General features: G+C 34.9%; 1 protein-coding gene across 43 annotated transcripts in view; it reads left to right on the top strand.

The window, feature by feature from the left end:
- PTPRD (protein tyrosine phosphatase receptor type D) overlaps nt 1-13073 on the top strand; it is a 1096207-nt gene extending 1083134 nt beyond the window's left edge. For all 43 annotated transcript variants that reach the window (XM_072152314.1, XM_072152279.1, XM_072152402.1 and 40 more), the window contains 5 exons: nt 3297-3423; nt 4293-4418; nt 5525-5679; nt 8534-8669; nt 9239-13073. In XM_072152314.1, coding sequence (XP_072008415.1) covers nt 3297-3423; nt 4293-4418; nt 5525-5679; nt 8534-8669; nt 9239-9307 — 613 coding nt within the window. In that variant the 3' untranslated portion in view covers nt 9308-13073. The remainder of the gene's footprint in view (nt 1-3296; nt 3424-4292; nt 4419-5524; nt 5680-8533; nt 8670-9238) is intronic.
- The last annotated feature ends 2460 nt before the right edge of the window (nt 13074-15533 follow it).

Below are 15533 nucleotides of genomic sequence, written 5' to 3'. Positions count from 1 at the left end.
CAAAATAAATTATCCAAACATTTCAAAAATTAGGAAAATGAAAAGTAGACAAATGGGAAATGTTATTCTGCAAGTTATTTAGGTGGTAAATCTATCTGCCTGAAAACGCGGTGATTTTGAATTTCGAAAATGGCCAATTTTTCTAAAAATTCATCATTTTTTTCTTTTTTTTGTAAATAAACGCAAAACTTATCAGCCAAAATTTACCACTAAAATGAAGTACAACATGTGGGGAAAAAAACAATCTCAGAATCGCTTTGATAAGTAACAGTGTTCAAAAGTTATTACCACAGGAAGAGACACTGGTCAAATTTCAAAAAAAAGTTGCGAGCCTTAACCTGCAAACAGGCTGCGTCCTTAAGGGGTTAAAGTGTGCAGACCCTCCCTTCTTCTCTGTTTACATCTATGAGTTCAGCTGAATAGGCAGGCTCCTATCATCTCCTCTCCTCTTCCTTTCTCTGTTGTACAGAATGTGAGTTATGTGGGTTATGCCATAAGGACAGCCTAGACTAGGGAGAGCAGCTGTATATATATGCATAGGCAGCACGGTGAGAATCAGATTTATTGAAAAGTGGAAGCTGTAGTAGGAGAGTTATGACTCATCCTGCTACCTCTCCCACCCTTCCTCCTGTCTATGTGTCTAGTATGGACGGACTGTGATGAGAAAGATACAGTGGGTGACACCATAAGCACAGACTAGAGCAGTGAGAAAGATGGCAGCTGTGCGTATATATGCAGAGGGCAGCATGGTGAGAACAGGGAAAGGCTGACGCTTTTAAAGCAGGCAAAGACACAGGTACATATACATGTAGAGACATGTCTAATAGAAGAGATTTATTCAAAAGTGGCCAGCCCCTTCAAGAAATTCTGAGAAATAAAATCCTAACAATAAGCAATATAAAAACACACTTTACAGATTATTGCATTGGGTTGTTAGTTCCAGACTTCGTTACCAAGATTGATGTGGTGACAGTCATTAATTCCTTGACATTTCTCAACTAAGCGGTTTATTAAGTGTTTTATTTTATATGGAGTAAGACTGAATAGAAAACTCCCATTACAGCTAGTGAAGAATAATGAGCACATTCATTTAACAATGCAATTAATGGAAACAAGTTTATATGTTCATATGCCTATAAATTTAGCTTGATATTATGTTCATATTTTTTGCAAAATAGCAACATCCACATGGTCTTTGGAATGACCTAGGGATACCAAATTCATATAGGTTTTATTTAGTTTTGACACATTTAAATAAATTTAAATCTGTGTAAAAAATTGAATAAAGGGAGGGAAGATGAAAGGGTTCAGCTTCAAAATATCATACTCTCAGAAACCACTTTAGGTAGATTCTCACCATACCTGAATTTACTGCAACATAATGAAATAGTTAAAACGTAAAAAGCATAATTTTATATATATAGCAGCCGCCATACAACACTCAATCGCTTGCACACAATTAAGGCTGTAAATGCTAATACCAGATAGTAAACATTACAATCCTGCTTAACAAATTGATAACAGAAGATTGCTAAAATTACAAGAATCTGCTCTGAAAAGATTTATCATGTTTGGATATTTTTAAGTTTAATATACAAATATTAGACATAAATTAGACATATATCAATTTCATTAGAGCAGGTCCTTTATGTTGAACAGATTTGCCGTACTGAAACCCATCTTGCTTTTGCTGAGCAATTTTAAGGTCACTATAAAACCTTTTGGGGATATAAGTTGGTTCATTAGGGGTTGTGGTGATGTTAATACATTAGTAAAATTTAACCATATAATACACAGTTACTACATTTAACATTTAAAGAGGACCTTTCACCACCCCAAATGTCCTAAAGGGAACATGTAGGCACTTGCCTCCTGATTCAGGGGCACTTTGAATTTTCCTCCTAGCCCCCTCCATTCCTGAGATATGAGCCCTGGCATCTGACCATTCTCTGTGCTGTATTGTCAGAGAGTAGGGGCTGCAGCACGGTTGTGGGGTGTGATTATGCTAATATCCTCTGACACCATTCAATCGGCTGCGGAAGGTGTCAGAGAAGAGGTTCCTTTCTTGCTGCTGTGTACGATCAGAGGTGCGCCTGGTGCACATTCCAGGCATCATGTCTCTGCCAGTGTTGGGTTGGAACACAGCATGATCTCTCGAGAGCATGCTGTTTTCTATGTGCTACGCAGAGCAGAACCACAAGAAGAGAAACATACAGTAGTTATGCCCCTGAAAGCTTGATTTTCTCTGCATAATTGAACAAAGATAAGAAAAAACATATAAATAAGGTACCACCATTATCGTAGTGAACCAGAGAATAAAGATAAAATATTATTTTTTATGTTATGGCGACCAGGGAAAAAAAGTGCTAAAGATCCAACATAAAAATTGATGATTTTGTTTTTGTCCAACTTAAAATAGTTATTTAAATCTCATGAATAAGCTATAGACCCCCAAAATAAATTATCTATACATTGTATAATAAATAAGCCCTCATATGTTCGCATTTCCAAAAAAATACAAATTTTATAGCTTGAACAATGTGACATTACAAATCTGCTCTGAATGTCACTGCTTTCTTTCCATGCCTGGCCATCTACCCATACAGCAGTTTACCACCACATATGGCGTATCAGAACACGCGGGAGAAATTGGACATCAAACTTTGCAGAGTGTTTCATTATTTAATTTATTATGAAAGTGTCATTTTGGGCCTAAATTAATGTATTTTCTAAGAAAAAATGCAAAGGTTTCTAAATCGAACTTCCATTTTGTTTTAACCCATATGAAACACTTAAAGGGTTAATAAAATTAATAGAAATTGTTATACATGCGTTGAGGGGTGTAGTTTCTATAGTGGGGCTTTACTATTATTTAGGCCTCTCAAAGTCACATAAAAGCTAAGTTGTCCCTTAAACTGTGAGTTTTGGCGATATTGCACATAAAGCAGACATTCTGGAAATGTTAGCTTTCAAGCGTTGTGGGTAAGTTAACTATTTGCCTGGAAAGCAGAACATTTGAAAATGAAGAATTTTTCCGACTTTTGCCAAATTTTAATTTTTTTTCAGAACGAAAAGCAAAACTTCTCACTTAAATTTTAAAACTAAAATGAAAATCACCAGGATATATTAAAGAGTTCTGAAGTTACAACCAATTATCGGGACACATGTCAGATTATAAAAATCAAGTCTAGTCGTTAAGCTGAAAACAAGTGTCCGTGATAAAGGGTTAATGTTATTTAATATTTAATACTAAGTTATCTGACATTTCACAGCTCTCCTTTTGTTTTGTTAAACAGACAACAAAAAGCCTATATAGCAACTCAAGGTCCCCTGGCAGAGACAACAGAAGACTTCTGGAGGATGCTATGGGAACACAACTCAACAATTGTGGTTATGCTAACAAAACTTAGAGAAATGGGCAGAGTAAGTATTAAGTCTTTCTATCTCACTTTGTGTAATGAAAATTAAATTATTGACAGGGGTCTATGTAATTGTTGTACATCTTAGTAGTGAATGCTAAAGACCAAAAGGAAAAACCTCATACTGCATGTTCTAAGTTATCCATATATATATATGTAAGATAAAACTTTCCTAAAATGGCTTGTCATCTGGACAGTTTTGGGATGCTACCGTAATTATACACAAATGTGATGAATATATGTGCAGAATACTATTGGCTTCAAATTCACTCTCCCTGATAGCACAGTATTATGAACTATGTCAGACCCTTCATATATTTATTACTCAACATATTGTATATCTACCTTCCAGTATAGCCAGCTTCAGCCCGATTCATACTAACTATATATTGTGGAAATTTTCACTTTTTTGTTGTATACCGTTATAATGCATCACACTACCTAAAAGAACAGTTTTGGTAACTGCATAATCTTATAAGAATACAATTAGGCTTTTCAACAAAAGATATCACTACCAAAAATAAATGGTTTGTTTTTAATGGGTACAAAGCAAGTTACTCTTCTGCAACTGTTGTTATATTTTGATGCAGGTTTTTTATTGGTTTTTGAGCCTTTTGCATTCTTTAAACTAAACCCAGTGAATCATATAGAGACAAAAGCATATGGGAAATATTCTGCTTTTCTATTTTGAATCCACTGTTAGCACTATTTCCTTGCATGAAAAGCAAGGAAACATGTGTGAAACATGAATGCGTGAAAGTAGCCTTAAACATTTTGTTATTAGTTGAGCCATTTAAAAAGAAAAAAATGGCAATTACTTAGTGGACTAATCTGGGTTTGATTTTACAGTTATCATGTTTCTTTCTTTATCAGGAAAAATGCCATCAGTACTGGCCAGCTGAGCGTTCTGCCAGATATCAGTACTTTGTTGTGGATCCAATGGCAGAGTATAACATGCCACAATATATTCTACGGGAATTTAAAGTAACAGATGCTCGGGTAAGATACTGCTCATTACTCTTATTTATGAAAGCCTTATTCATTCCTGTGGTATTCATTATACTTATGCCACTCATTATATGAGTGTTGCTCTTCAATAGAAGAGAAGGAATCATAGACGGATTTGTTAACAATGTTTTTGGACATTCTAATCTCTTTTGTCCATTGCTAGAAAAATCTTTATAAGGGGTAATATGGGTAAGGAAAAAGGGTGCACTATATATTCCAGACACTGCAACACAGAAGTTTTTCTTGTACTGCAACTGATACAAGGGATTAGTGATGCTATGACTGGGGGAAGCACTATGAAGAGCAAGCATAGATCTTAAAATGGTAATGAAAATGCACTGTATATTAGGAAGTGGTACAGTACAAATTGTTCATTATACTATAAATAGGTTTTATTTGCTCAGATCTGAGTGTATCACATACCGTGGGAATGTCCAGCATGAACACTGTATGATTTATAATTTGCTAAAGACCCCTTACACATTATAATTCTAGCACTACCCATGTCATGCTTCATTCTCATAAGAGCTGTTCTATATTTCTGGCTGATCTACTAGGTACTCCATTAACCAGCAGAGTCTAGTTTTTCCTCATTGTCCAGGAATGTCAGATTTATCATACTGAGTAACTTGCTCACTTGCGTTTTCTGCCAGTAACATTTTCTTCACAGCAGTGGGATATAACCCAACATCCAATCTGTTTGCCATTAAATGTTATAAGATTGCTGTACACTAGAAACTGAAAACATGATATCTTGTTTTTCCTACCTAAAGTATTACCAGACCGTGCAATATGATAATATTTTCCAGCACATTCAAATCCCTATGCTCTATATAGCACAAATACTTGAAAATAATGGGAAGACTCCAATGGCATCTTATTCCCATAACTTAATATATTTAGTATTTTTTTATATTTAGATGACCCTAATAGATATACAAAGTCCATGTATCCATTACCATACATTACACATGCATGCTATTTAACAAGTTTCTTTTTAGCTGGAAGTAGTTTTCTTCCACCAGTCATGATGAACAATATTTTTCTTTATCAGACTCCTTATCTAATTTCAATTACTTTGCTGTATCTCCATATAGGACGGCCAATCACGGACAGTAAGACAGTTTCAGTTTACTGACTGGCCAGAACAAGGGGTGCCAAAGTCTGGAGAAGGATTTATTGACTTCATTGGACAAGTACATAAAACAAAAGAACAATTTGGGCAAGATGGCCCAATATCAGTCCACTGCAGGTAAAGCTTCCATTTCACCCTAAAATCTTAGTTGCATATTTTTCCATTTAAAAAATCATCAGTTCTGCAAAAGATCTTTGCAATGTATTAAAAAATTTTCAATCAGTTTGTAAATGTTATGTTTTCTTTCTGACATGAATACAAAGAGTCAAGTGAAGATCATGAACTATTAATCAATCAAAACTACCCTTGAGTGAAATGACCTTTCATTTTCTAGCAATTTACTGTCCAAACATTGGCCTATAATTTAACTGTAGTCTTTATATCAGTGAAATACCATGTTTTGTGTTTTATATATTTTATTTTATGATTAAGATTTTTTATTATGTTAGAAATATAAATACAAATGTAAAAATACAAAATTTAAGTACCTATTTACATCCAATTAGGCAGCCAGGCCGACCTACACGCATCATTATTAATTTGTTATCCGTGGAATAAGTGTCCCTATAGAAGTCCTCACTTCTTCTTCCACACTTTCCCATAAGTACATATAACAAATGACTAATGATAATATATTAATAGAACTCATTAATTCTGAAAATATGTCAACACGTCCAAATCCAATTTTTTTGTCTTTTGTTATCTACTTCCCACTAAAGTAGAGTATGTATGTGTTTGGATTTCAATTTTTCTTTGAAGTGAGAAGATAGTTCAAAAACTATTGACCGTGATCAACCTTTTACAGATTTTACAAATTACAAATTTTTAACTTTTAACATTAAACTGAATGTGTATATTCACATGTCATATTTTCCACTGAATTTATAGTGTACAAAGAACACCTTGGCATGTGCTAGGGTTAGATTGGCACTTTAGACATAACCACTCAAGTGAATGTGTCAGTTAACCCCATCTAAGTGTCATCACTGTTTCACTCATTGCTATAGAAAACATAGGCCACATTTATCAGTATTTTTAAACACTTGAAACTAAACAGATGAAACTTTAGTACAGGACTGTACTGTAAAAACTGAACAAAATCTTATAGAAATCTGAATGAAATCTCATGGAAAAAGACAATTTCTGTGCGTGACAGATTTATTGCAAACAGAACTTAGTTCTCAAGATTTAATATTAGTAGTAAGTGTTTTCATGTACAACCCCATTGTGAGCTCATATGTAGCTACGGTAATTATGAATATTAGGCTAAATGTCCCCTCATGTAAAATCATTTTGTATACCATGGTGGGGAACGTTTACAGTTGATATTATTCATTTCATAAAAATACTAAATTCACAACTTTTCAAAGTGTTGTTTTCAACCTATCTACCTAACAAAAAGCTGGAAATTCCTCTAGGTAATAGGTGCATCATTAATACATGTGTATTCAATTCCTTGCAAGTGGTTTGCACATTAGGGGTGCCACGCTGAACATTGTTTTCTTCACCTTTTGAAGACCATAAATAACAAGGCTTACAACATTGTTATTTTGAACTAGTTTTTAGGCTGTTAGCAAATGATTAATGGGAATTTTCTGTGCATAGACCACCCTGTAATGCAAGACCATACTTTTTTCCTTTGCTCATGTTTACTAAGTCAACATTTGTCATCAGCCAATTTATAGACTTGGGATCTAACATTTAAGAAAACTTAAATGGGTATTATGGGAATATAAAACAAAAGAGTAAAGAGGTTGGCACAGCCTACACTGCGGTATAGGCAACCCACAAGCAAGAAAACTGCTGGTGCTGGCATCAAGGGGTCGAAGCCAATCCGGGGTGCACACCTTGAAAAACAGTCGATACTGCGTCAAAAAGTAAAACTCGTGGCACTCACCGGAGTAGTGTTCAAACAGCTTATTTATAATGTTTTCATACATTTAAAAAAATGAAAACCTCCTGTACAAAATTTTTTTGGATGCTATTTTCCATTACGGGGGTAAATGGACGCGGCGATACCTAATGTGTATGATTTTTACTGTTTATTTATATTTATATCAGTTCTAGGGAAAGGGGGGTGATTTGAATTTTTAGGATTTTTTATTATAATTTTTTTTTTTTTATTTTTACTTTCACTATTTTTCAGACTCCCTAGGGTACTCTGACCATAAGTAGTCGGATTCATCCTATCATATGCTGCCATACTGCAGTATGGCAGTATATGGGGATTTTACTCCCCATTCATTACAATGTGCAATTGTAATAAATGAGTTAAAACGAAGTAGCCATGGGTATTCGGAACACCCGAGGCTACCATGGCGACGGATCGCCGCTCCCTGTGACGTCATCGGGGAGAGACGATCCGTGGAAAGATGGTGGCGTCCATGTATTGATTTTATGAATTACTAAATTTATGGCCTCTATAAAGTATGCAAAGTTATCACCAAGATGGCCACCACTGGAAACTACAGGTTCCATGATCCTTTAGTTCTAAGTAACTCCTCCTCCCTCTTATGCTCTACTCCCTGTGATGATCTAACAGACTTTCATGTTCAGTTACCATAGTAATGATGTGTAACTGCGATCACTACACAACACTACACAACCACAACACTGGCCCTACTGGATGCACTGCAACCAACCGACTTCAGCCAAACATAGTGTTGATCAAACGACCTGCCCAGGCATACGCAAAACATGTGATGTGGACCTGTGACCAGTGGCCATCTTCTGTCCTGTGATTAAAGGGCCTGACAGATTAAAGGGCCAGTTGTATTTTAATTCTTCATTACAGTGTATGTCAGCAGCATTTTTCTGTTTAGGGGAGCAAAATTTTAAATAACAACTAATTACATATTAGCTTATATTTTGAGTACCCATTTGTATGTGAATTATGCTGATTCCTGGAATACCCATTTATCAAATGGCCGGAGGTCATCTAACCCTGTTATCATTTCTCTCTTTATAACAGTGCTGGAGTTGGAAGAACTGGAGTATTCATTACCTTAAGTATTGTTTTGGAAAGAATGAGATATGAGGGTGTTGTAGATATCTTCCAGACTGTCAAAATGTTGAGAACACAACGACCTGCTATGGTACAGACAGAGGTGAGTAGGATGGAAACCAAGGTGTGGATAAATCAATGATAATGTTCCTCTTGGAGCCACTTTTGTAGATGTGTTTTACCTGAGTTACAGTAGAAGTGTTATCTTAAAACAGCAGTGTGTATAAAAGTAAAACATCTTTTACTAAAAGAGTAAATATTTAGCACTCCCATATAGCATTCAACATGCCATATTTGAAAGTTTAGCCATAGCATATGATTTACACATAAATTACAGAAGAGGGCACCTTGAACTTGGAGAACTTGTTATATTCTACAAATACATCAAGGCAAAAACATCTGACATGTCCATTCATTAAAGGTGTATTGCCAACTACTATATACTACAGGCAATAACTCATTTTATAGTCTTCTAGTAACCTTTTAGATGCTTACATGTGCTGTCCTCATTGAGTCACCTTTTTTAAAGAATCCATCATTTATTTTCTGATTAAACTTGGAGTTAGAGGGGTCATTCCATATCTTAATAGTCTATTACACAAAGTTCTTCCTATATTCTTCCTACTTGGTGCTTGTCACCTAAGGACTTTCTTTTTCATTCTGCATTTCCAGGACCAGTATCAATTCTGTTACCGAGCAGGGCTGGAATATTTGGGCAGCTTTGATCACTATGCAACGTAGAAGTTTTGGCCCATCCTGGAAAATTCCTGCAGGCCCTTCAAGATCCAGAGAGCCTCTTCTGAGCCATAATGTGTGCTTGGGAAGTATTTCTTAACTCCTAGCTAAAGACCAATCACAGCAATTGGATAATTATTAAAAAAAAAACAATAAAAACATTTTTTTTCTGGATGGACCAAGAATACACAGATAAAATAATCTAACCTAAGCAGAATATATCAGTCCTGACTGATGAGACATCTGAAGGATTCCTTTCATCATCCAACATGTCTCAAGGAATATGCTGGCAATGAAGGAACAATGTGAAATCAACAAAGAACCATTATCTTGTCTGAGACTGCATGAGTGTTCAACAATGAATCTTAGGAATACACAGCAGGATGTTTAATACGTCGGCTTCGGGCGCCTAAGACAAATGCAATCTTTGCAGCGATATCGACCCTTCTCCATCAATGATCACGATAACACGTTAGTGAAACAAATGGGTGGGAAGTGTCTAAAGAAAATCAAAGTCATTTATTTAGTTTTTTAGTATTGTAAAGATACTGCTGACCTGTGCTTCATTATTAACTGTGTAAACTTTATTTTCTTTTTCTTTTTTTTTTTTAACAAAAAGTTTATAAGGAAGTGAATAAAACATTGCATAACCGTTAATTTTTTCGATCAAGAATTGTATTTTTTTTAAATGCGGTAGAACTGTTACATGTAATAATTCTCATTAGAAATAGTCATTCAAATTTTTGCACACATTTGTGCAGCCCTGACATTTATCCATACCATAATTTTTATCATATGTTTCATTTACACTTTTTTGCCATTCTTAATATAAATCTATTTTTTGCATCAAAACAAGCTATTTTTTCATCTTGTTTGGAATCAACAGGGAGTCGCAAAGTATAAAGCTGCTGCAAACATATATAGAACTATATATACAGTAGGTATACACATTTCTATCTGTTCTTCCATGAATTTCATGATATTGATCAGTGGGAAGCCATTTCATTAACTGGAAGGTTTACATGTTCAGTGTGTGTTATTTCTTTGCTTTTGTTCATAAAGAAATGAGGAATGCACATCAGTGATATCCTAGGTTCACATCCAAATATATTCACTCGCATTTCCATGTGCTCACTTATGTACTTTGTTCCGCCGCTCAATATTTTTAACACTTTAGTGCAATAATGAACCATCTTGTATATTATACAGGATATGTGCATGCGAGAAATGTCAGTGTTTATCAGAGAGAAACTATTGTATTATACGATGTAAGAACAGGTTTTCAAGCAAATTGTATCCAATCATTTATTATACATGGTATATGTCATTTGTAAAATATGTATAAAAAACAAAACAAAAAAACATAACTACAAGGAAAAAAAATTCAAGGGCAAAGCCAAAAAGTCCCCCCCTATCCTGCTTAATTGAAATAATGTAGTGTTGAGGCAGTTTGTAAATGCTGCTTAGTTTATTTTCAACTTTTTTCTTGCTTTTGCATTTAGAGTGCCTTATATTTGATGCTTTGAAGCAACAATTCTGTTTGAGCATTGCACAGTCTGTTTCCCCATAATAATATTATTTCTATACTTTCAGAAATAAAAGAATTATAACTGCTTTTATGCGATATACACAGCTATTTTTTTAACTGATAGCATTATGCAGGAGCTTAGTATTCTTCCAAGCCCTTCTATAATAACAGAAATATATGATTTGAAGTAAACTGCCTATACATTTTATAATCATGCAGCATGCCAGCAGCCATTTTATAGAGTCAAGCATAGGAAACCACTAAACACACAGTGTACACAAGGAGTGATACATTGGCTCATGAATGACTGCACTAATAATATATGTGTACATAGGTATCATTAATGAAAGATTTTCTCCCGCCTTTAAAATGGCTGCCTTTCTGTGTAACGGCAACAGATGACCATAAACAGGCACTGAAATATGCCGTTTAAGCACAGATTCACTTTATTGATGCCAAATCATGCTTAACTTACTTGCCAATTTTCTTTTTTGAAATACATTTCATTAAAATATATCTTTATACCATCAGCCCAGAACAATTTTAAAACACACAGTATAACGAGGATGTCTAGAATTCTGGACCACCTTACCTGCATTAACTTTTTCACACATAGACTTTTATTTGGCAGCCATTTTGAAACTCAGACTCTGTAAGGGGTTGTGTCATAGCACTTTTGTATTAAGAATAATAATAATAAAGGAAGGCTACCTCTGATTAAAAAAATAAAAGAACATAAAAAAGAATGTGCTTTTCTTGGGGTATCTTTGCTATTTTCTCATGTAGACACTATTCTTTATACATGAATTGTTCTAAAATTGTCTGTTAAGTATTTGCATTTCTGACGAGAAATTGTGTTTATCTCTGTTATTGGACATATCATATTTTTATAGATGCGCATTCTGCGACAAATGTTTCCAAACGTTGTGTTCTAAATATTTGTTTGCTTCTATTCACTCATATATATATTTATATATATATATATAATGTAGTTTCAGTTCCAATCAATGATGTGCATTCCACTTTCTGTTATAATTGTACATGGTACGTTATTAAAGAAGCATCTTTATCTGCAAGAGACATGAAAGGCAGAAAATGCATTTCTTAAGCATTATTGGTACGGTGCTATTATTTACCTATATCATTAGAGTTATGTATAATTTTGTAATTAGTTACATTAAAAAAACATAAACATGATTTGTATAGAACTTCACATTTACACTGTATTTTTGTCTTTTTTTCTCTTTCTTTTTTTCAATTTTGTCTTTATTCTTTCATTATGTTTTTAATGCATGATAGAGTATTACAAAAATATGACTTAAAGATGGCCCTTTGGGGAGAATTGCACTTTCAAAACCTTTGTACTATGCACTGCCCTATTGATTCTACACCCAATGTTATTACTTGAACCCATCTTTAAATAAAAACAGAAAAAACACAACAAATTCTGCTATGAAATTTACATTTGTGTAAATAACACAATCCAGAATGATAGATTTGCCTTGAGAAAAGTGCAGATATATTTTTCTCCCTTTGCACCTGTTTTGATGGCAGCCCTGCTAACATGTCTGTTAAATATTTTTGCCCTGATGCTCCAAAAATCTCAAAAAATTTGATGACTCCACCTTTTACATATGTTTTGTGGCTTTGCCATTCAAGCTTGGAGTGTCTTTACAAGAATAATTCAAACTGTGTTCTTTGCTCTCGTTTTGGATGCATAGACTGGAAAAAGTTATAAAAAAATAAACGTGTAAAATGGCTTGTTAAAAAAATACAATTACCTCTACTTAGTAGTACGCGTAAATGTTTTACAAGATGAGAGGCGTGCTTTTTATTTTCTTACTTCGTTACATCGGTGGCGAAAGAAGTCTGTCTGAAAATCAGTCCTTTGCTGACACAAGTTCCATTTGTTACAGATGAATTCTAATAAAAATGTCAGTGTTATGCAGTCCTGGTTATCTTTTCTGAATCTTCTTCTAGCACAATGTGGACATATATATGTTAATCGGATAAGTTTTAATAAAGCAAACGCCAAACTCATTGGGGGAAATACAAAATTCAGATGTGCCCATCCTAAATTTATGACTTGACATTGCAGTTTACAACCATATGGCATCATTGATAGATGTGAATTGAGTTTCTCGGTGACCTTTTACATCTTTTTCTCATTTTTTTGATACGATGTGCAAAGGATTTATCATTATTTTGTTATTATGAGAAATAAAAACCAAGTATTCAACTAAATTCTGACCACCCACTGTTTTTTGATGGCAGGTGGTGCAGCACCTGAGCCTGCTGATGGCGGGAGTAGGACCAGTCATAGACCCAAAGATGATGGCAGAACCAGTTTTTTATTGATTCTGTCTTCTCTTTTCTTCACTGCATAGTGCTGAAGTAGCGCTATTGTCCCAGCAGTCATGTGATTGCCAGGTCTACAGAGGTTTATAGGTGCTTTTGGGCCAGACCCATTACAGCTCTGCCCCAGACACTTGCAGTGTAATATCCCCCTGTAACTGTGGCTGGGGTAAGTGGGGCTGTAAACTTGTTTATGCTGTATGGGAATATGGTGGCAACAACTTTTTCATAAAAACTGTTTAATCTCTCCTATATACACATCCCCACTTTAAGTATTCCTCCAGCTTTTCATGAAAAAAGTTTTTCTAAGGAATTGTCTACACGGACTACCACAAGTCCAGGTTGCTGGTTAAGCAGTGTGCAGCTGGCGCTACACAGATTTTAGAGTGTGTGCCTCCAAATAGTGGCTATAGAAGCACTGTGTAACATCTGTGTTGGCATCATCTTGGTCCACGGGATACGGCTGAGGATGCGCTGATTGCCAGTGTGGTTTATGCTTGCAATTATTTAGAAAAAGCCCCAAGTGCGAAGTCTGGAACCATATTAATTTTTAATGGAAAGCTGGAGGAATACTTCAAGTTGGGATGTGAATATAGAAGAGATTAAACATTCTTTGTGAAAGTGTTGTTGCCACCATATTTCCACATAGCATAAACATTACAGTTCATCCCCTACCATGAATATCTTCTGTTGACTGTCACTGATCATGCACATGGCACAGTGCTTTAGTATGACATTATGAGAAGAGTGCCGATATGTCAGTATATGGTTTTCCTGCATTTGAAATCAGAGACATACATTTTAGAGGTAAAGTAGGGGTTCTTACATAACTTCCTGTGAACATACAGGTTTATGCAAATATTGTAAGCCAACCTTTTTTGTACTGTGTAGGATTCATGTATTTATACAGTCTTACATTCCTACTCTTGGTGTCATGTCTCCTATTGTGTCACTCTTCTTCTATTTGTTTTGGTAAGTGAAACCCATGTACTTTGCTTTGAGTGGTTCTACTGGTGGCTGCCTAAAGCAGGATGATGACACTTTCAATATTTCATTCAATGTACTCACATTGTTCTTCAAGACATTCTCACACTATGAATATCTTAATGGATTCATGTCAAGGATTCCACTTTAAAATGTGAAATGTGGAAATGTTATTACATTGTTGATATTTTAAAGATATAGGGGGACATGTATCTTTGTTTTTTCAGTGTTTAATTGAGTCTTTTTTGCACCTTATGTGTGATCATGTCTTTTTTCTTGTAATACATTTTTTGTTTTCCCTGTCCTGATAAGTGCAACTTTTGTCTTTTTTTCTTAGACATTTTATTGCAAATGTCATAAATGAACCTGGACAAAAACCATGTGAGGGGGTTATGTACACGAGTGGACACTACTGTAAATTTTGGATTTAAGGCCGTGGCCTGCATTTTCAGCACTCTAGCCACACCCGGGGAGATGATGACATATGAGGGTGCAGTAACACATGACGCTTGGTATGCCTTTTTCAAATTATTGCAGAAATGCATGCATTTTACATATTACGTTGTGTTTATGGTTTTTGGTTGGTTTCAAAAGCGTTTCTCTTCATTGTTGGAAGTGTAGTAATAATAATAATAATCTTTCTTTATATAGCGGCCTTAAAATTCTGTAGCGCTTTACAAATCACCTGTGTTAACAATTTCATAGCTGCTTACACTTTCATTAATGAAGAAAAACGCTCTCTAACCATTCTAAATGCATGGTGATATGTAAAACTCATGTGTTTCCGCAATGTGTTTAAAAACACAATGTAATTGCCACATGTAAATGCAGCCATAAAGCATGTCAACTAATTCCAATTTACATGATCAAACCAGGTCCAAGAAAAAAAAAATCCTTCCTCTGCACCTGCCCTGGACCTAGTGCAGATGTGCACCTAAAAAGTTGTAAAAGTTAGCAAAAGAGTGATAAGCCACACAGAACACCTGAAAAATAAAGATACAAAGGTGTACTTGAGGAACGACAGCAAAGGTCGTTGTGAAAAGTCGCAAAAACACTAAAAGAAGCAAAAACAAGCAAAAATAAAGTGAGTTTCCTCTTGGTATAAGTTATCAAATTATGAATGTATTATAAATGTTAAGCATCTAAGAAGTACCCATTTAATGAAAAGTAAAGTGTTTATATGCAATGAAGAGGTAAAGTTACTTACACAACCTAGTCTCTGTGATACCGCATGGGTCTATTGAATTAAGCCATGTAGCATTGATACATACATATTATGATTTTGTGCATAAAACCATAGGCTTCTTCTAGAAGTGCTTGTGAAGAATCAAATGGCAGATGTGAGGACCATGAACTGTCTTGTTA

The sequence above is a fragment of the Engystomops pustulosus genome, chromosome 1 (assembly GCF_040894005.1).
Source record: "Engystomops pustulosus chromosome 1, aEngPut4.maternal, whole genome shotgun sequence".
NCBI classification, from domain to species: domain Eukaryota; kingdom Metazoa; phylum Chordata; class Amphibia; order Anura; family Leptodactylidae; genus Engystomops; species Engystomops pustulosus.
Note: the sequence above shows the minus strand (reverse complement) of the source record. Positions and strands in the feature narration are given on the sequence as shown.